Source organism: Anarhichas minor, unplaced genomic scaffold, assembly GCF_050575085.1.
Source record: "Anarhichas minor isolate MPS153535 unplaced genomic scaffold, ASM5057508v1 ptg000007l, whole genome shotgun sequence".
NCBI lineage: Eukaryota > Metazoa > Chordata > Actinopteri > Perciformes > Anarhichadidae > Anarhichas > Anarhichas minor.
In genome coordinates, this window is record NW_027466453.1 from 1,603,813 (window position 1) to 1,624,382 (window position 20,570).

At 41.4% G+C, this 20,570-nt stretch overlaps 1 protein-coding gene across 1 annotated transcript in view; it reads right to left on the reverse strand.

The window, feature by feature from the left end:
- LOC142938728 (syntaxin-binding protein 4) overlaps positions 1-20,570 on the reverse strand; it is a 91,302-nt gene that overhangs the window by 5,309 nt on the left and 65,423 nt on the right. Inside the window, exons 9-17 of the mRNA XM_076082110.1 lie at positions 13,856-13,962; positions 13,554-13,695; positions 12,427-12,499; positions 6,426-6,514; positions 2,723-2,819; positions 1,474-1,601; positions 1,157-1,249; positions 640-705; positions 277-474 (exon numbers count right to left, since the gene is read on the reverse strand). Coding sequence (XP_075938225.1) covers positions 277-474; positions 640-705; positions 1,157-1,249; positions 1,474-1,601; positions 2,723-2,819; positions 6,426-6,514; positions 12,427-12,499; positions 13,554-13,695; positions 13,856-13,962 — 993 coding nt within the window. The remainder of the gene's footprint in view (positions 1-276; positions 475-639; positions 706-1,156; positions 1,250-1,473; positions 1,602-2,722; positions 2,820-6,425; positions 6,515-12,426; positions 12,500-13,553; positions 13,696-13,855; positions 13,963-20,570) is intronic.

The following is a 20,570-nucleotide window of genomic DNA, read 5'->3' on the forward strand; positions in this document are numbered from 1 at the left end:
AGGTGACGTGTTGCCGGATGATAAATGTTGGAGACATGAGTGCTGGCCGGGAAGAGTTTGTTGTGATGGAGTACAGAACACGTAGCTTAGTGTTATCTAAAAGATTTTCAATCTGGTGGCTGAATATTTAGATGAGTTAAACAATGTGGATGAGCTCCGCCCCAATCTACAAAGTAACTAGTGACTGAAGCACAAATAAATGTTGTGGAGTAAAAACAACAATATTTCCTGCTGAAATGTAAAAAGTAATATGAATATGAAATGCTTGGGACTGACCTTTGTGGACTCCAGTCCTCTTGCCTGCCTCTTGCTGGCCAGCTGGTTCTTCAGGTCTTTGATCTCCGCCTCCAGCAGCTGGATGACCTCCTCGTAGTCCTGCTCCGCACTGCTGGCCTGCCGCTGGCCGGTCTCGGTCTGTGCTGCCTGCAGACGAGTCTTCAGACGGGTGTTCTCCTCCACAGTCAAACAGGCTTTCTGGGAAGGACAACAGAATGTTTTCTTGTAAATGTATTCATATGTGGCTACGTGTTGTATGTAACATAATTCAGACTCGTTATTATTTTTATTATTATTATTTGCTGACTTTTGAATTTTTTCTTTGTGAACAAACATCTAAACTGATGTAGAGTAACCTCTCACCTCTGAGGTCTTCTGCAGCTCCTCCTCCAGGCTCTTCTTGCTGTGCTCCGTGTCCTTCAGCATCAACTGCCAAGAGAGGCAGCAGATGAAGCCCAGGAGGTTTTTAAAGCCGTACTCATCACCTCTGTGGCTCAGTGACACCTCACCACATAACACAGAAAACTATTCTCTCTGCCCTCATGCATTTGCATTTGGTTTTGAAGGATTTTTATTTTTATTTTGCAGGGAGTGATGGACTGAAATAGATGACAGTGTTAATGTTCCAACATGCAGCTCAGTTTAAAGCTGTTTGCTGGTTGTGCTCCTGGCTAGGTGGTGTAACTGCAAAGATCCTCCAACGTGCAGCGCTCTTTCCAGTCTTTTTCTTTGTAAAAGATGCACCGAGAGAATCTTTGACGACTAGTTGAGTAAATTACAACTGTTTGATATAACGGTGGCAGGTCACAGAAGAGTTATCCATCCACCAACACTTTGTGTGTGTGTGTGTGTGTGTGTGTGTGTGTGTGTGTGTGTTCACCTTGAGCTGCTTCATCTGGGTTTGCAGCTGCTTCACCTCTGTCTGAAACTGCTCCATCTCCTCACTGCTGTAGCTGCATTCTGATTCATATGTCTGCACACACACGCACAATCACACACACAATCACACAATCACACACACAATCACACACACACACACACACACACACACACACATACACACACACACACACACACACACACACACACACACACACACACACACACACACACACACACAGTGTTTTACAGGTTGTGCTGTTGGTTATCCTTGCAATACATTCTGTGTAAGAGTGCTGGCATGCGAGGGCTGCTTACAGGGGAGTGGAAGGCAGACGTGTCCATCAAACTAGCTGCTTCGTGATAGGAAAACATAAAGGGACCCGCCCCTAAACCCAGCTCCTCCAGGTTCTCCTGGAAAACGTTCCGGGTGGCCTCCACGAAGTCTGAGAGTTGACAGACAAGCACAGACAGAAAATGCTACTGACTCACAGAAAGAAGTGTGCTTGGGCCTATATGTTTCTGAACTTAAAGGTTCTCTGTACGACGCTCAGAGCATTAATGTATCATCAGCATGTTGAGAGCCATTGAGAGGCCATATAAATGCTCCCCATCTCATTTTTGTCTCCTTTGAACTAGATTACCGTTACTTCCTGTTTCAGACATTACAGGACTATTACAGGATAAACATGCACATTTCAATATATTCACCAAAAAAATTCAAAGTGACATTTAAGAATGATATTTGTGGGAAGCACGAATTTGCATACAAATCAGACTGCCGTGTTTTAGTGCAGGAGACAAGATTTTGATTGTGTAGTTAGAATGAAATATGAATATATAGATAGAAAAAAACATGGACGCTCAGTAGGCTGGGACTTGTATTGAAGCAGGTGGCTTTCCTAAAATGCATGCCCTGCTTCCCTGTCGGTAAATGAATCTGTATTAATGCAAAAGGATTGATATTGGATGCGGCACCACAGGTGGAAACATGGTGGATCAAAGTGAGGCTGCTTGTTGACAAATGTTAGCTTGTTAATCAAGTGAGGCAGCAGAGGCACTGTGAATGAGCAGTCCGTTCTGTAACAGAGTTTATGGTTAGACTATGGGGGCTGCACACAGTACATGCCATACCTGCATATACATACAGGTGGTATGGAAGAAACAACAGCTGAGAAGTGATTGCAGCCCTAAAGAAATACAATCCTAACCCAAGTTTGTTGTACCTATATGTGTTTATGATCATATGTCACTTCAACATATATGATAACACACAATTGAAGATGTATTTTATGACCCTTTAATTAGTAAATAGAATTAGTATTAGTAATAAACAAATATCATTGCATTATATCCATGCTATAGAAATGTGTGCTTGGCTACTAACAGACACCGAGCTGCTTCATGGTTCCAGAACGTGACATCACACCCAAGTGATCCAACCAGTAAGTGACATGCAGCCGTCACACGCAGCCTGTGATTTGACGGGATTTCATCACAGATATTTCACCTTGCTGTTGACTAAACTGTAAGTGTGTGTGTGTGTGTGTGTGTGTGTGTGCTTCACCTCCATAGGCCACAGTGCCTTGTGGGTCTGTGGTCAGACTCTGTCTCAACTTCTTCCTCTTCTCTTCTGTGACATCCAACCCGAGGAAGGACAAAGCCTGAGCGACAGAGATGAACAGAGATAGAAATCATTTTAGCAGGCTGCCATTGCAACATCACTGAGGAAGAAGAACTATGCACTGTTATCAAACTCTAACAATTACATATCTATTAAATAGTCTTGGTCTCAGGTTGTTTCACTAAAGATGTACACATACAAGGTTAGGGTTTGTCTTCTGAAGGTTGTTGATATACAGGGACATGATTTAGAATAATCCCTCCTCTGTTGCTCTCCCACAGGTCTCTCCCTCTTTTCTCCCCGTTAAAGGGTTTTGGGGGAGTTCTTCCTGTTCTGATGTGAGGGTCCTGGGACAGAGGATGTCGTATGTGTACAGATTGTAAAGCCCTCTGAGAGATTTGTGATTTGTGATTTTGGGCTGTACAAAATAAATGTAATTAAATTGAATAAATATTAGAAAGACTTCTTCGTAGCTTGTAACACAATAGCTATGAGCAGAAGCACAAACTACAGCCTCCTAGAAATGTTTCAACACAAACCGTTATGAAGGAGGATTTATTGCATGACTATTGAGGTAGAGATTGTATTATACTCAACTAGAAAGGTTTTCATGAGAGAAAGTGGATGTTTAGATTCCTAATATGTGGTCAGTTTATCCTGTTAATGCTTGTTTGGAAATTTTCTGTGGTGGTTTTTGGAAACGTGATGGACGTAGTTTGAAACCAGCCTAGCTGTCGCTTGAGCCTACTTCAGTAAACCCATGGTGAGAACAGTCTGTTCGTGAAATCTATTCCCTGGCAGAGACAATTATAATAATTAAACCACAAGAATAAACTAAAAGTAGAACACCTATGGTGCATATTTATCTTTGATCCAGTGGTAACAGTTTGTAGAAAGTCTGGCCTTTACACACTTAACTTTGCACAACAATCAATCCCTGTCATATCCATCTGTCGTAAGGTTGATATACAATAATATGCACAAACCACAACTACAGCTACCTTTTAAAACTGTTTGGCTTTTTGATCTTTATGAAATTTGCTGAGCTTTAACAGTAGATCTCTGAGCTAAATATATCCATAATCCACCTCACTCACTCTCTTTCTTTTGCAAAGGAGCCCACAGACCAAGAGAGAACCGTGCCTGCATTCAACAATTAAACTCTCTAAACTCATTCATTAATTGGTCAATTAGGACCAATCTACGGCTGAGCTAAGTACAAATCAAAGCAGAATAAAGGTGAGAAAAGTGTACAGAGAGGGTAGAAATGTTGTAGAGATGAAGAGCGCAAGTGTGATAAAGCAGGCAGAGAGAGACATCTATAATTGGATGAAGAGAAAGCTTGGGGGTGAGAAAGTTGCAAATCAGAATGAGAGGAACACTCAGTGTAAATTTGCTTCATGAAGTTTCTTTAAAAAGCTAAAGGAGTGAGTGTAGAAACATACTGAATGCAAAGTATTTCATATCGCTCACAAGGGTTCTTTGACTGTTGCATGGATGAGTGAGTATGATGATGACGTGGATCATATCTGTCCTTCACAGTCACCAGATATCCACCCAACTGAAAACCTATGTAAGACAGCGCTACCCATCGCCACCATCATCAAACCACTAAATAAGGGAATATTACACACTGTATGTTGGGATGAACAAGTACTGCCCAGACTGTCATGAGATGTTGGTATGGATATCCATTGAATCATTTTGGTGACCCTATGACCTTTCCTTTTGTACAGACTTCGGGACAAACGTTCTAATGTGTAATGACATCATCAATTTCTGCTCCCCGGAGGAGGAAATATTCGATTTTTTAAGGGACCACAGCTAGGGTCAGCAATTAGGGTTTAATGATGTGCCAATTTTTCCCACACTTTGCTTTAAAAAGTGTCTTGATATACCGAGTAGTATGGGAGAGGAATGGGTTAACTAATTGCTTGTGCCCATCTAGCATGTCTCCAAGGTCCTGCTCCTGGCCCACTCTCACCTGCTCGCGGCCCACCTCAGAACGGAGAAAACCATGGAAAGGGTTGTGGCAAGATTCTACTGGACCTGCATCACAAGAACTGTCCAAGAGTATTGTCGCAAGTGCAAGGACTGTCACTTCACTGCCCCCAAGCCAAGGTACCAGAGTCCACTCATTCCACTGCCCATTATCAAAACTTCCTTCCAACGACTCGCCATGGACATAGTTGGGCCCCTACCAATAACCAGTCGAGGACATTCATTTGTCCTGGTCATCAGTGACAAGGCCACGCGTTACTCGGAAGCCACACCATTACGCAGAGCTAGTGCGTGAGAAGCACTGCTCCTGTTCTCCAGAGCGGGCATAGCGGCCCAAATCCTGACTGACCAAGGTACCGGTTTTATGTTGAAAATAATGCAGCAACCCTGCAAGAGGTTGAGAGTAAAACAGATACACATCTCTGAGTACCACACCCGAGGGCCCAAGTGATGGCAAGTAGTGAAAAGACACCTTGAAGAAGCCCAAGGAGCGGGGTGAACCAGCTGTAGCCCGTCTCCAATCAGCCAAGCACAGGCTGAAAAGCTCCTGGTAGCAGAATAGCCATAAACTGAAAACACACTGTCAAATTGTTAAAGACTAAAACATGAACAATTCTCATACAGGAAAACACCATGGTAGTGACCTGTCAATCACAAGGTAGCCACTCCTTTAAGCATACCCTGTTTTATAGTTTATTTTACTTTAAATGGGACCATAGTTCACAAAATGACATCATGCCGTATTAAAGAAGTCTTGAAACTAGTGATTGAGACGATAAACTCATGTTTACTGACTTCAGGTGGTTAAAGCTTGTAATTGTATGTCCTGTGTTGTTATGAGACTAGAGATATAATTGATAGATTACAGTATCCAGTAATCAGCCATCATGAACTTCATGATATCACAGTTTAACAGAAGTTTACCAGGTTACCACTGAGCTCCATCAGCCTCCAGACATCTGAGGCGTAGAAGAGAATGTGTCAAATACTCAGCATCTCATTTCATTAAGTGGTCATCCAGTAATGATACAAATGAAGGTAAATGAAAGCAGATACAATATTCTTCCAGTCAGTTATATATTTCTGTTATAAGTATTATATTCCGTGCCTTTGCACACATGTCATAGTTCTTTCTGTTTTAGCCATTTAACAGTATATTCATATTTTCTCATATATCAGTAAAATATTACAGTGACTGAGTAATCTGTCTCCAGATTCTATAAGAGGACAGTTTTCTGTCAGTTGTCTGGGACAGCCTGTGATGCACGATGAAGCTGATCAGAGTAGCTCACACAACAAGACCACCCAGTGTACTGCTGACCAGTAGAAACAGTGTTAATCCTGCCCTCAACCTATATTCAACACAACTTTTTAAACGGTAATAATATATTATAGTGAACGCTAACAACAATGTTTTCTTATTTGGCAAGTCTCCAAGAGCACTTATCAGTCAAACTAAAATGACCTACTCGTGCATGAACACCTGGTGTGCATCAGTGACAAAGAGACAAGTGAATGAGCAGAGAAGGCAAATAAAGCTAGAACATGCCCCACAGCCTGAGTAAACCACTCCAAACATGCTTGGCATCACACGCCAGGAGAAATATACGTAGCAGCATGGCTCTAAAATAAGGACAGGACTCACCACGTCTAACTTGTCTGATTTGAGGCGTATGTAGGGGTCCAGTGTTATCTTAGGTTTGGCCCCCGTTGGCGACCTCTGGCTGGTTGAACCTAAAGAAAAGGGAAAAGAAAAAGGAGGTGGGAAAAAGGGGAGGAAGAAGAAGAAGACACATGAAAAATACAGTTGATTTTCTCAAATACAAAGGGGGAAAGCAGCGACCAAGATTTAGAAGTTGTATGAAAATGTTAGGCCACAGAACACTTAGTAAACAACAGGAGGAGGAATATCATTGCATAATCTGTAATATCAGAGTGGATGGACAGATATTCTCTGTGGATTTGGTGGAAGTGGGTGGTTGTGGTGATAGGGGAGGTGTGTGTGTGTGTGTGTGTGATTGCGTTAGGATGGGGGGGGGGTGAAAAGCAGATGATTAAAAAGAGATGAGTAGAGGAAAGGTGGAGTGGATGATTATATAGATGGGAGAGGGGAGGGCAGACAGCCAATGCCTAATATTAATTTGATGAGTTTGTCTGTCCCAGATTTGCAATGGAACCTTTCCTCTGAGTATGAGTGTCTGTGTCTGCACACCCCCTGTTGCTAGGGCTATGAACTAATTTCACTGACTACCCTCGTCCTCGTCCCGCCCAAAGGATTTGCACCATCCTTAACCCCAGACTGGTCATGATGATTGACAGATCTGCTGTTGTGGCAACAGCAGATGCTATAGACCCTGCTCCAGATACCTTTCCACATCAACAATGTGTTGTCATTCTAGTACAAACAAAAAACACAACCGAAATTAGCCAGAAGTCAATCTGAAGTAAGGAAACTAAATAGGAAGTGTCACACCCAACTGCTACAAATATGGTATCTCTGTATGAATTTGCCATCCCTGTGGTGTTTTTCTTTTTTTTTGTAGTCTTCCGATCACTCAAAGCTCTTTAACACTACATGACATCATTCACCCATTCTCTAACTAACTAACTAATATTCATACTCATTCATACACCGAGGAAACCGCCTACGGGAGCAATTTGGGGTTAATGACTTAGTGGTCCTGTCTCCTTAGAGCGCTGGTTTACAGCAACTGCTCAGAGTCTGCTGATGTTACGCTGTGCATATGTGTACAGAAGATGTTAAAACAGCTCTCTTTAGAGCCTACTGTACTCCGCTCTATACAGCCCACTTGTGATGCAGTTATAGTACAGCAAAAATGAAAACGATTCAGGTGGCATTTAATGATGCTTTCAGAATCTTGCTCAAGCTCCCAAGATGGACAAGTGCAAGTCATATGTTTGTGACTAGTAATGTTCCCACCTTTCATGCTATGTTGTAGTATTTTATGTTAAAATTGTATGTGTGGTTTAATTGATTAAAAATAATTAATCACAATGATAGTTGAGCCAACACAAAGGGATAAAAGGTAGTGGTTGTGCATCTGTGTGCATGTGCAAACACAGCTCTTTGCTTTCCTGGCAATTGATATTGCATATTTTCAAAACATCTTTCACATTTTAGTTAGATATAGAAACTTTTTTTTCCTCAACTACAAATCTTTTGCACATATAAAGAAATAAATCATTTCATGTGTTTACAAAAGGTTGTATACAACCAGGCACTGAAATGAGTTTTATAAATTGACAAGCGTATCGACCCTCAAGGTTAAAAGTTTGAACTCACAGAGGCTCCACCTTCTACTGGACTCTTTGTGTGTACTGTCCTCCAATTACAAGCATGTATTTGGCCACTAAAAATCATCTGCACTGGTGTTGCAGACCATCCAGACGGAAAGAGCGGGAACCATCATTACCTGTTACAAGGTAAAGTGGTCTTTATGTTTCACTTTCTTTTATCAAACAGTAGCTTGCTACTAGCGTTAGCCAGCACCACAGTTGCTGTAGTGTTTTACATATATAGTAGGACCCCAGATTACAATAGTTGCATGCAAAAAGGGTTTTACACAGTTATGTTTATCTCCCTAACAGGATTATATGTCACTGCATGAGAGATAAGAGAGGAGAGGTCAGAGAGGTCAGCTGACTCAAGGAGACGAGTGTGCATATGTTTAAGTATACGTGTGTATGACCCAGTGGTATCAGTGGTGGGGTGAGGAGGCCTAAGTTGAAGCACAGATGCCTACCAGCCCACCACCTTCAACCCTGCTTCCCATAATTCAACAGGAATGGTACCATACAGAAATTTATTATTGGCAGCAGTCAATTTCACTCTTTAATAAAAACAATAAGATATCCAGCCAGTATTTGTATCTGCTCACCTCCCCACAGACTGCTGACATTTCATGGCTAGCAACTGGCTTAACCAATAGGAGCCTGGAGGGAAGCTCAGTGGTCACAGCACCTTGGAAATAACCTTGACTGGGGTAATCCAGGCCAATAGGATTGGGCCAGGATATCAAGTGGCTTTGAGCTGGGACCTATGGGCGACCCTCAACCCTAGAGCTGCTGGTCTGTTTGAGATCTTTCAATTTTATCATCAAGCACTTTCTCTTCAACTAGAAACTGACTCTTATTTTCAGTATTTAGGTTCTTCAGCAAAAATATGTTCCATGTGTGCTGGTTGGACCACGGTAAAACCCTTGTCACACCTGTTATTAAAATTCAATTCATCTAACAAAAGCTTAACTGAGGTTATGGTATTATTAGATTAAATGAGGTTCCAGTAGGCAGATGTCAGCAGAATTGTATGTCTCTAACAATCATTCTATAGGCTGATACTGTATTAGCATGGACTCATGATCTTATAAACACAATACCAAAACACCTGTCACACATGCATACAACAGTGAATGAGAGCATCTGAAAGAGATTCTGATTAATCATCATCCATGAGCTGCGAGGGCTTGAAGGAGATTTTCATTTGTGTTTGAAACAGCAGCTGCTATGCAGATTCACTGAGGATAAGAGGGAGGATGGAACAATAAGGACATACACTCACTTTTATCAAGAGGGTACTTTTTCATGATCCCTCACATTCCTGTGTGATTGGAGGTCCCCTGCTGTGCTGTGGTTTCTATTAAATCTCATCCTCTCCTCTCCACTTAATCCACAATCTCTGTGAGGGAGTAAATGTTCCCCGTTTTTTCACTCTCGGATCAGATGGGTTTATCTAATATGTTTCAGATTTAATGGACTTCCAGGACAAACCACTGAAAGTCTCAACTCTGATTTGGCAGGTGTTTAATAGTCCTTTAAAGGTTATTTGATGGCATAGCTGCTTTGTTAAACTATATAATACAAGTAAAGAAGATAGTGAGAGTGGTGGATGATGATGGTGGAGGGAATGTGATGGGTGTTATGGTTAAAACCAAGAGCAGTGATCATCAGGACAACGATGCCAGATAATCGGAGCTCTCTGCCTACCGATCGTCTGGGGATGTCTAAATGCAAAGTTGTTGCCTGAACGACTGCTAATAAACCCACGGCCCTTATATGTCCTGGAGTCTTAAAAAGTAGGATGGGAGCCAGAGCCTTCAGTTATCAAGCTCCTCTTTTGTGGAACCAGCTTCCCCTTTCAGTCCGGGGGGCAGACACACTCATCACATTTAAGAGTAGGCTTAAGACTTTCCTCTTTGATAGTGCTTATAGTTAGGGCTGGCTCTGGCTTGCCTTGGACCGGCCCTTAGACAAACTACAGGGGGACTTCCTTAGGATACACTGAGCACCTCTCTCCTCCTCTTCTTCATCTCTGTCTGTATGCATTGATGTCCCATTAATGCTCATTACTAACTTTACTTCTTCCCCGGAGTATTTGTGCTTTCTCGCCTCACAGGTTCCCATGACTGCAGTTTTATCTGGACACTGGTCCTTCAACCATCCATGGCCCTGCTGACACCTACTACGATCTTCATTATTAACATTATTAATCCTATTACCGATACCATTAATGCACAGTACTGATTTTGTCTCTTCCCCGGAGTCCTTGTGCTTTCTCTCCTCACAGGTTTCCATGGAGCATGGTTTCATCTGGACCCTGGTCCTTCCTCCTACCATGGCCCTGCTGACTCCAACTGCTAATATCACTTTTATTATTACTCGCATTACTATTTCATATTACCGATACCATTAATGCACATTATTGACCTGCTTCTTCACCAGAGTCTCTGTACTTTCTCGCCTCACAGGTTCCTGTGTATCCGGGTTATACCTGGACCAGGTCTTGCCTCCTGCCGTGGTTCTGTCATACATTGAATGTGCTGTAATTACATTGAATGTGTTGTAATTCACTATCCTGTTCTACACATGACATCTATTGCACTTCTGTCCATCCTGGGAGAGGGATCCCTCCTCTGTTGCTCTCCCACAGGTCTCTTCCTCTTTTCTCCCCGTTAAAGGGTTTTTTTGGGGGAGTTTTTCCTGTTCCGATGTGAGGGTCCCGGGACAAGAGGATGTCAAGTGTGTACATATTGTAAAGCCCTCTGAGGCTAATTTGTAATTTGTGATTTTGGGCTATACAAAAATAAATTGAATTGAATTGAATTGAATTCAGAGAGGCCAATCACAAGCGTTTATCTACATATGTGGGGACACGTGGGAATAACGTGTTGTTATTGGTCAACGTCGTCTAGCACAGGCCTTATTGGAAATGTTGCTCTCCCCCTGTTCTCCAAGACAGTGTTTGTTTTTAACCAATGAATATGTTTTACTGCACATGTGACAAACATCAACTAACTTTGAAGAAGTTTTCTTCAGTGACTGCTGCTGAGACATCCCATAATGTACGGGGCTGAGGGGTGGTGGAGCTACTGCTCAGCTGCCGGACAGACGGCTCCGGGGGACAGAAATAAAATCTGAGCCTGTGAGTCACATTCTGGAGCTCTATACTAGTGGGAGGAGAGCTCTGACATTTAAACTTTGAACGGCAGACACAGTGAGTGAACTGTCTGTTTTGTCTGTTAGCATGTTAGCAGAGCAGCTTTAGCAACAACAGGTCTGTGCATCTGTTTCCTCTACAGTGTTTCTAAGCACAAGACTTCTGCATGTCACCACCCCAATACGAAGGGCCGCCCTAAAGTTGGATTGGTCCTGCTATGCAGGTTTTTTAAAACTAGATTGATATAAATGTTTCCACCCAGTTTTAGTAAACAAGTATCACTGTGTATTTTTTAAGAGCAGAATGCTGGCATATTCTATATTTCTCTTATTGTCACCAAACCCTATAGAAACAATCACTCCCAACAATGTGTTAGTCTGCCTCTTAATACTTTCTGACCTCCTTAGCCTGTCTGTGGCTCTCTGCCCCAAGCCCAATGGTTCCTCCTGAATACATGCCCATTTTAAAAACAGCTCACACATAGATAGCTGACCACCAAGAGGAAATAGTGCATTTGTTTCAGTGGTGGATTAATCCACATTTGGTTCTCTGGTGAGTATTTGTGGCAGCAGGATGGTGTATGTGAGATTGAGTCAAAATATACTTCATTAAAGTGTGTGTGTTGATGGTATTAGTGAGACTTATTCATGTTTTTATTAATGGAGCTCTATTATTACCATTAAGACATATCAGGCTTGGATACACGCAATACTTGTAAGTAGATGAAAAACTTTGCATGGACGAGTAGCGCGCCTGCACAAGTGTAAAACTGTTTATGTGTAATTGTTTTAAATAGTCAGGTTTTAGTGAAGATGTAAGTAGTGAGCATATGAGAGTTGGATTATACTGCACCAGTTGTGTGAGGGTTTGTAAACTGATGTTTTCATATAGTTTGGCTGTGTTAATGCGGCCCTCATTTACTTTAATTCAGCAATACTTTTTTCAGTATAAAATATGAAGAAGATATGAGAGAAAAACAACGTTTTCTCCAAGAAGTCAAGGTAACACACGGTTCATAACTATTATACTAATGATCCCAAAAGAGTCTCTGTAATGTGAAATGGTTCTTAGAACTTTCAATCGCGCTGTGAACTAACAGCCCAATCTGCTCAGCAGCAGAGGCAGAGGAACAGTTGAGATTATATACAGTATAAGAAAAAATGAAGGGAAATTAAGAGGGAGTGAGCTTTACCTGAAATATGAATATCTGGTGGGCAGATGTCAGGAGAAGGTGAGGACACTGGGACTGGCTCCTCTGTACAGGTCTACAAAGGAAAATTGATGACACAAAAGATGACTTCATGAACACTGATGTTAGGTCCTCAAAGGTAGGGCTCTGACAGAGCGTTGGTAGGACAGGTCTAATGCAGGAGGTCTCAAAGAACCTTATTCACCAATCACTGCACAGAATGGAGATCACTTTGTGCCATAGAATCACTTCAGACTTTAACTGAAATGATCATTTCAACATGCAAGTTATAAAAGAAATCATGTTTTTACATTAAGCTTGTTAAATCATTTTAATTCAAAATACATTAGTCATTCTATTATCTGTTTTTTAAAGCTGGTCAATATATTGATAGATCATCATAAACATGAACTCTTTATAAGTATTTTCTTATTTCAAAGGCACACTCTGAGTTCCACATAGAACATGGTCTCAAGACCTCGTTTCTCAAAACCCTCTCATCAACTTATCTTCCATTTCACTGTGAGTCAGCCGATAGAGGAGTGAAGATGTGTTTTATAAACAAAAGCCTTGTCATTTTTGGTTCACTGTGAAATATTGCTTATGCGGTTTCATAATTGTTTCTGTTGTAATTAGAATAACTGCCTTGCGGTTGTTTACCTCCACAAACCAGTCATGTTGCAGTTCAAATCCATGTCTGTCCAAAATGTCATCATTTTATCATTTTATCTATTTAGACATTTGTGTGAAATTGTCCTAATTAGCATATGGACTGTGGAATTATTGCCAAAAATGTGTCTTGTGAGGTCACAATGACTTTTGACCTTTGTCCACTAAATTCTAATTAGTTCATCATTGAGTCAAAGTGGCCATTTGTGCCAAGTTTGAAGAAATTCCCCAAAAGCGTTCCTGAGATACCGCGTTCACAAGAATGGGACGGACAGACAAACATAATGCCTTCGGTCATGTCTGTCGAACTCAGAAGTCCAATGATAGAATGTCCTTGAAAAAGAGATTTTTAATCTCAATGGGACTCACCTGGTTAAATAAAGGTTAAATTAAAAAAAAAAAAAAAAAAACCTTGACATGTTCTGGTATGTTTCTGATGCCTGAAACAAAGCGTAGCTGACCTCAGGTGATCTGATGTGGACTTTTAGGCGTCCAGAGTTGTAGCTGTTGCCTGCGGCTCGCTGGACCCCGTTGTGGAGAGATGTGCTGCTGGGAAAAAGTCCTTTCCCTGGGATAAAGGCTATCTCCACAGCACCGTCTTGGCTGGAGACCCAATCCATAAAAATTCAAAGACTTAATCATGTACACAGTGACGTACATAAAAGCAGAGGTAAGAGGGACGACTGTGGCAATGTGTACAGCTGACTAATCCCTACTGAGATCACAGACGTTACTCACTTTGAGTTCTACAAGAACCACTCACCTTACTTTGACTTTGTTCAGCATGCTTTTGGCCTCTTCGTGGGTCACACCTATCAGGGACTCCTTATTAACGGCAATGAGCTGATCTCCAGGCCTCAGACGTCCGTCCTGCACAACAGAGACAGAGCCTTTAGTCATGCTGAGCTGAAGAACCACACAGGTAACCTATTTTCCTTTGACAGCTCATTCTGTTAACAGATTGCTAAATCTTCTTGACTTGAGAGTTTGGGCCAAGTATCACTGCACTGCATAAGCTAACAGCTAGACAGCTATTGACAGCTGTGTAGGTAATGGTTACTAGCTATAGACCTCAAAGACAAGACCAGTGCTGGTCGATAACATGTGGTAAACCATAGGCACTCCTCAACTTAATGTGAAAGGTCCACATTCCCCAAGAAACACCCAGAGAAAACAATTTAAGATCATTTACACACACACACACACACACACGCACACACACTATATCATGAAAAAGGCGTTGCAGAGGTAAATACATTTCTTTCTATGACCAATCACAGTAATGATGATAACAAATAATTCAGGCAGTGGCAGTTTATATGAAGGCAAATCACTGTCAAAATCCGAGAGCGCAAATGAGAACCACACGTGTGCAAATCAAACATCCGCGCATGTATTTTACTTTCACGAGCGCTTTTACATCACTCCGCGAGCTAAATTCACTCTCGCGCGAGCAAAATTCACTCTCGCGAAACTTTAACCTTTATCATGCTCGTGAGTAGTTTTTCTTTTTGACAGTAAGTGGGCGGGCCCAGTCTCCATTGTATCTCTACATCTAATTGGTTACAATCATCATCTTTGGATAGACCAGATATCACTATGACACAGACGCTAGGTCTTGACACCGGTCTCGATACCAAGACGGATCTCGACGACTACAACACTGATAGTGTGTGATAGTAATAAAATAATATCTAAAGAGACAATTCAACCTGTAACTCTGATTGTGGGACAAGGATCAGAAACATAAGTGGTTTAAAACATACTAACTTCGATCTGTTCTGGGTTCATCTACCTCAGGGAAGGTATAGGGTCTGTTAGCGTCCACTTAGAACCAATTCAATTAGCATGACAAGGTTTGATCCCATCAACCATATAACCTTGGAGGAAATTGTGCAACATCTGAAATTTAACTCCAGCTTTAATATATTCCCAACTGGCTTTTTCATAGATGTTTTTAACAGCATGGCATCAGAAACTGAAAATAGTCAACACTTCTCTACTCTGTTTCCCAAACACATGAAACTTCAGTTATTAAGCCACTCTTAAAAAGTAATAATCAGGATACCTCACTAATGACCAATTACAGGCCTCCCTTTTTGAAAAGAGCAACTTATTTCAGCAACTTAAAAGCTCTAACAAAATGTTTTCATCTTTTCCAGATTTCTGACCCTCTGTGTTATTGTGTGAATGAACACAGACAGTGGAGTCTTGGCATTTGACACGTTCAACCACAACATATTACTAGACAGACTGGAAAACTGAGTGGGACTTTCTGCCACAGTGACTACTTTGTGTTGATCAGTAATTGCATACTGTATCTGAGCGTACTGTAGCAGAACAGAAATACACAGAATAGCCCTTTTCCAACCTGACAGGAAAAGAAGGTGCGGAAAGAGAGGCTATAAATTAGACACACCTGTGAGCGGGGGGGAAGGGAAAACCCAATCAACTCACCAAAGCTGCATGGAGGAGAACAAAGAGAGGAGTGAGAGTGGCTAATGGAGTTATTATTCAGTTTCTGGACCTGTTGAGCTCAAAATAAGAAAATGTTGACGAAGACTAATCTAAATCGGAGCAGCAAGGATCCGTGAACCGGCTGGATACACGGAGCTTTCTGGGAGGACAAGGCCTTACTGGAGGTGTGCTGATCCCGGGAGCAGGTGGTGAACAAAGAGTCTCCTTAACTTCGGGGATTCATCAAGCCACTAGTGCAAATGTCTTACAATAATTATGTGGACAACACACAGATTTACAATATCCCTTGGTGACTATGGACAAGCACCGAGTATACTGAGAACAATTCATATAAAATGTGGGTGGGTGTGCCAGAAGTCTCTTCAGTTAAACAAAGATAAAATTGAAAATAATTTGTCTTTGGACCCAATCAACGACAAGAAGATCAATTACAAAATCAGCCTACGATGACTAATGTATAAAGAATTAAAGGACTGATGTCTCAGTAGGATGTTGTTCTCCAGTAGGCTCGAGTACTGTAACAGTGTTTTTACAGATCTCTCTCTAAAAATTCGATCAGACAGCTGCAGCAGAGTCAGAATGCTACCGAGTCCTCACTAAGACGAGGATAGTGTATCAAGTGGATCACATGAGTCCTGTCTCTGATCTTTACAATAGCTTCCTGTTTGACAAAGAAGTGACTTAAAAACTCTTGTTGGTTTAGAAAGTACTGAATGTTACAGGGTCAAAATAAATGTCTGATCTCCTGCTTGTTCTGTGTACTCACTGTCACCAGTAAGCAGGGTTTTGCCACCTTAGGTACTAGTCAAGTCAAGACAATTTTATTTATATAGTGCCAAATCACAACTAAAGTTACCTCATGACACTATTCATAAAGCAGGTCTAGACCGTACTCTTTAATTTTCCGAGATCCAACATTCCACCATGAGCAAGCATTTGCATTCCCTTTAACCGGAAGAAACCTAGAGCAGAACCGGACTCTAGGTGGGCGGCCATTTGCCTGGACCGGTTGGGTTAGACACGGAGATGCATAGCAACAACTACAGCTCTGATAAATGCATAGCTGCATAAATCCCCAGCTGACTCATCCCACACAGTAAATCACTGTGCACGAAATGCTAGCTTGCTTCCTATATGACACAGGGGATTAAGAGTTGGGATTTAGAGGAAATGGACAACCTGCTTCCATAAGCACAAGACTGAGAATCTGAGAGAGTGAGTGTTAGCTATTGTAAAAGAGCCAGGCATTAGTGTACAGTGTGGAAAGAGTAAAAGAGACTTAATGACAGTGTTGCTTTACTGTGCCCTGTCTCTAACACAGTTGCATGTAGTTATACTACTCTGTATCATTCACCATCTGGTAGTGGAGATACTGTATGAGTCAATAGGTCAGTGAAAAAGAAATGGACTATAGCCTTATCCCTGAGGAAATCTGGATTAATGCACTTAGTGTGGAGAGATGGCTGTAAAGTTTCCAATGATTCGTTTTTTAGTTAGGACCTTATAAATGCATGTGTACATTGTATGCCAGTTAGTTAGTTTATTGATTTATTTAACTGATTTTTGGTGTCTCTGGGGCAGTGGAATAAGCTGAGTCACAACATCTGACATCTGACAATGACCTAAAAAGCTCCAAAGAGAAGTGCAGAGACTATGAACCCTAAAAGTGTTGATTACTCCAGCATTAAATATGCCAGTACCGAATGTTAAAATAAAGTTAATGAAGACATTCAGCCCACACAATATTCCACATACATGAAATAAATAAAACTGTGATCATCAAACATTTTTAGGCAAGTATGCAACGTAAGTAATGCTGAGATCAGACTTTATGCAATTTCTGTCTTTTGAGATAGTGACTGTTAGATAAGGCAATCATAGAGACAAGTCAGTGCCACACTAGTACATACAACGTTCAGGTGGCACATGACTCCACCTTCCTAGTTCCTATAGTCCTATTCATTACCAAAGGATCTGCAGTATAGACTCTGTTTGTACAGAGAGGATATACAATTACTTCAGGGTTTATATCACAGTATGTCCTGAATATTCCTTGTTCTTTTGCCTGCACCTTTAAATACTGATATAATCCCCTCCATCACTTGAAACAGGTGCAAGTTCATGAAATGATTCTCTAATAATACTAATTGTATTAATAATGCACAGTGTGTACAATTAATGCAGCTCAAAGTGCTTTACATGAAAATCAGAAATAAGACAAACGTCAGTGAAATAATTTGTATGGGAACTAATATTAAATAACCATGAATGAGACATAAATAAATGTGTGCACTTTTGTGACTTTTTTATTTTAGTTATTGGAAAATGATTACTTGCTTTGAAGTATTTTACTCTAAATTGTAATCAGTTAAGCTATAGTTTATTTGATTGTTTAAATCTAAACTGGGGAGACCCACGATAAGCCTTTTAGGCTTCTGGCCTTAATTGTATATTCTGTCAGTATTTATATTGTTTTGGTAAATGTTCCTTATTATGTGCTATGAAATAAAAAGAAAAGAGTGAACTTAAAGTGACATGCATATCAAGCTCATCAAGTCAGAGATTAGACTGTATAACTGGATGCTGATGCGACTTAAAGAGAGGAAATCAAAACAAATACCACAACTGTTTTTGCAGCAAAATGTCACAATACTGATAGAAACCCATTTTGCAAATCTTGTACAAAAAGATACAAACCAGTGCTCAAAGAACTTTCCACAGGGATCATGAGGCACTCTCTGTGATCACTGTCACTCACTGGCTTCTAGAATATAAATGATGTAAATCCTGGCAGGACATATGCAACAAGAAACATCCGCTTAGTAACATCTCTCTTTAAGCGTATTCGTGTACACTCGGTCTCTCCCATCCATTCTCCTCCTTTTCCCTCCTTGTCATTTTGCCCACAGTTGACAGTGAGTGGGCAGACAGAGAGGCGAGGAGGATAGGATTGGGGAGAAAGAAGCAGGGGAAGCTGGAGAAAAGGAAGAAGGCAGCAATATGTGTAAACAGAGGGGTGTGTAGGTGTATTTCAGTGCACCTGCCTATCATGGTCAGGGTTGTGATTGTTGCCGCAAATTCAACATCCTCATTCTAATTCAGTGTGGCTTTGTAACACAAAGGTAGTAAAACTGCGTGTGCCAAAGCACACTGTATCAAAACGTGCGGCCTGATCGGGAATCGTGTGCTATGTAATTTTCTAGAGAGATTCGCCCAGCGGTTTTCCCAAAAAACGGAGCAAAATTTCTCCATTCACTTGAATGGAGTTTCGGCATGAAGAGAGCTAAAAAAACACTTAAGTTTGGGCCCATATTGACTAGCCATACATTAACGTAGATTACAGAGGTAGCCAACATGGTGCCCGCGGGCACCTGGTCGCCCGCAGGGACCACGTGAGTCGCCCGCAAGGCATGTTCTAAAAATAGCACTAGTGACCATGGAGCTCCGTCTAAAAATTTTAGTTGCTGTTCATTTCTAATCAAAAATGCTTGCATTATTGTAGATTTTAAAATGACAATATTTCTTGTCGTAAGAGAGTTGGGTACCCAGAGGCGCACGGCGGACAGCCAGTAAGAGGCTGCTGTACCGCACTAGGTTGTCAGGTTCCGAATGGCGGGCGCTTCCCGTTGGCGCCGGACACGCGCCGCGAGCGCGCCCCGTCGTCAGGTCCGTCAGTCCTCGGAACAGGCCGCGGGGCAACAACTCTTGGGTGGCGGAGGTAGAGGCGAGGCAACGCAATCCGACTGAAAAGGCCCAGACTAGCGGTTTGAACGCGGGCGCCCGAAGATACTAGTTTCTTCGTGGAGAAAAAGGTACCATTAGAAATGGTGTCGGTGACAACAAACGGGGCTCCCGCCATGACGGGCCGGCATGACAGTTAATGATTTCATAGAAAATGTTAGAAGTGATAAGTTTTACAAAAATATAAAGGGTGTGATTTTGAACCAAATGCTACAAATATGCTTATTCATACAAAACTGTCAAAGATATTTACTAAAATATCAGAGATGTGATACCTCTGACTTTCAAATGTTGAAACAGAATAACAGAAATAAATGTTTAAATATATCTGTGTTTCCTACCATCATTGTTGTGGAAATCATTGTTAATAATTATTGTGAGGAATAATTAACATTGACATGTGATCAGACAGTATCTTCACACATTATTATTATTATTATTAAAAGGTGATCTGTGCAACTTTGTTATTCAGGAAGTTTGTATCAAACAAGTAGCCCTTCGTACTACTCGGTACCCTTGAAGTAGCTCTGTTTCAAAAAGGTTGGTGACCCCCTGACGTAGAACAATGATTCGAAGTTTAAAACGTTGACAAAACGCTGCACTTTATTGAGCCAAATGGCCATTTTGATAGCTAGCACAGTTTTCATGAAGTCACAGATTAAGTTTCAGGAAAGAAAATTTTGGGTCCATTTCAGATTTTATAATGGGTGTGTATTGCATGGAATGTTCAGCGCTAGAGTGAGGACATAACTGTCAGAGTGGAGCAGAGCAGGAGAAATTCTGTGATTTTTCCAAACAAATTGCTCCAGGTCCCATCATTTTTACTCTTTATACACCATTTTTGGCCAAAATGATAAGAAATGTTGTGCTGGTCGCACACAGATGTCTATGGAATCCAACAGTCTTACACATTTGGCTCAAAGAGCCGCAGAGTGACATGACCTCCAACCAACTGCTCCATTAGACTCCATGTTAAATCTGACCACTAATTTCTCAAAGAAAGCAGACGGTACCAGTTTTGTATATTGCTCTGGAGCTCACATTTTTAACACCACAAACATAAAAACCACATTAGCGCGTTCGCCAGAGTCTTATCTTTCTCACGATACCCATATTTTGGCACTCAGACTCCTGCTTTTTGTTAAAAGGAGGCAGGAGTTGTGTTCAAAATCACTGTTTACTGCAACGTTTCTTAATCAGTCTACTTCTCCAACCAGTTACACGCACGCACGCACGCTCTCTCTCTCTCTCTCTCTCTC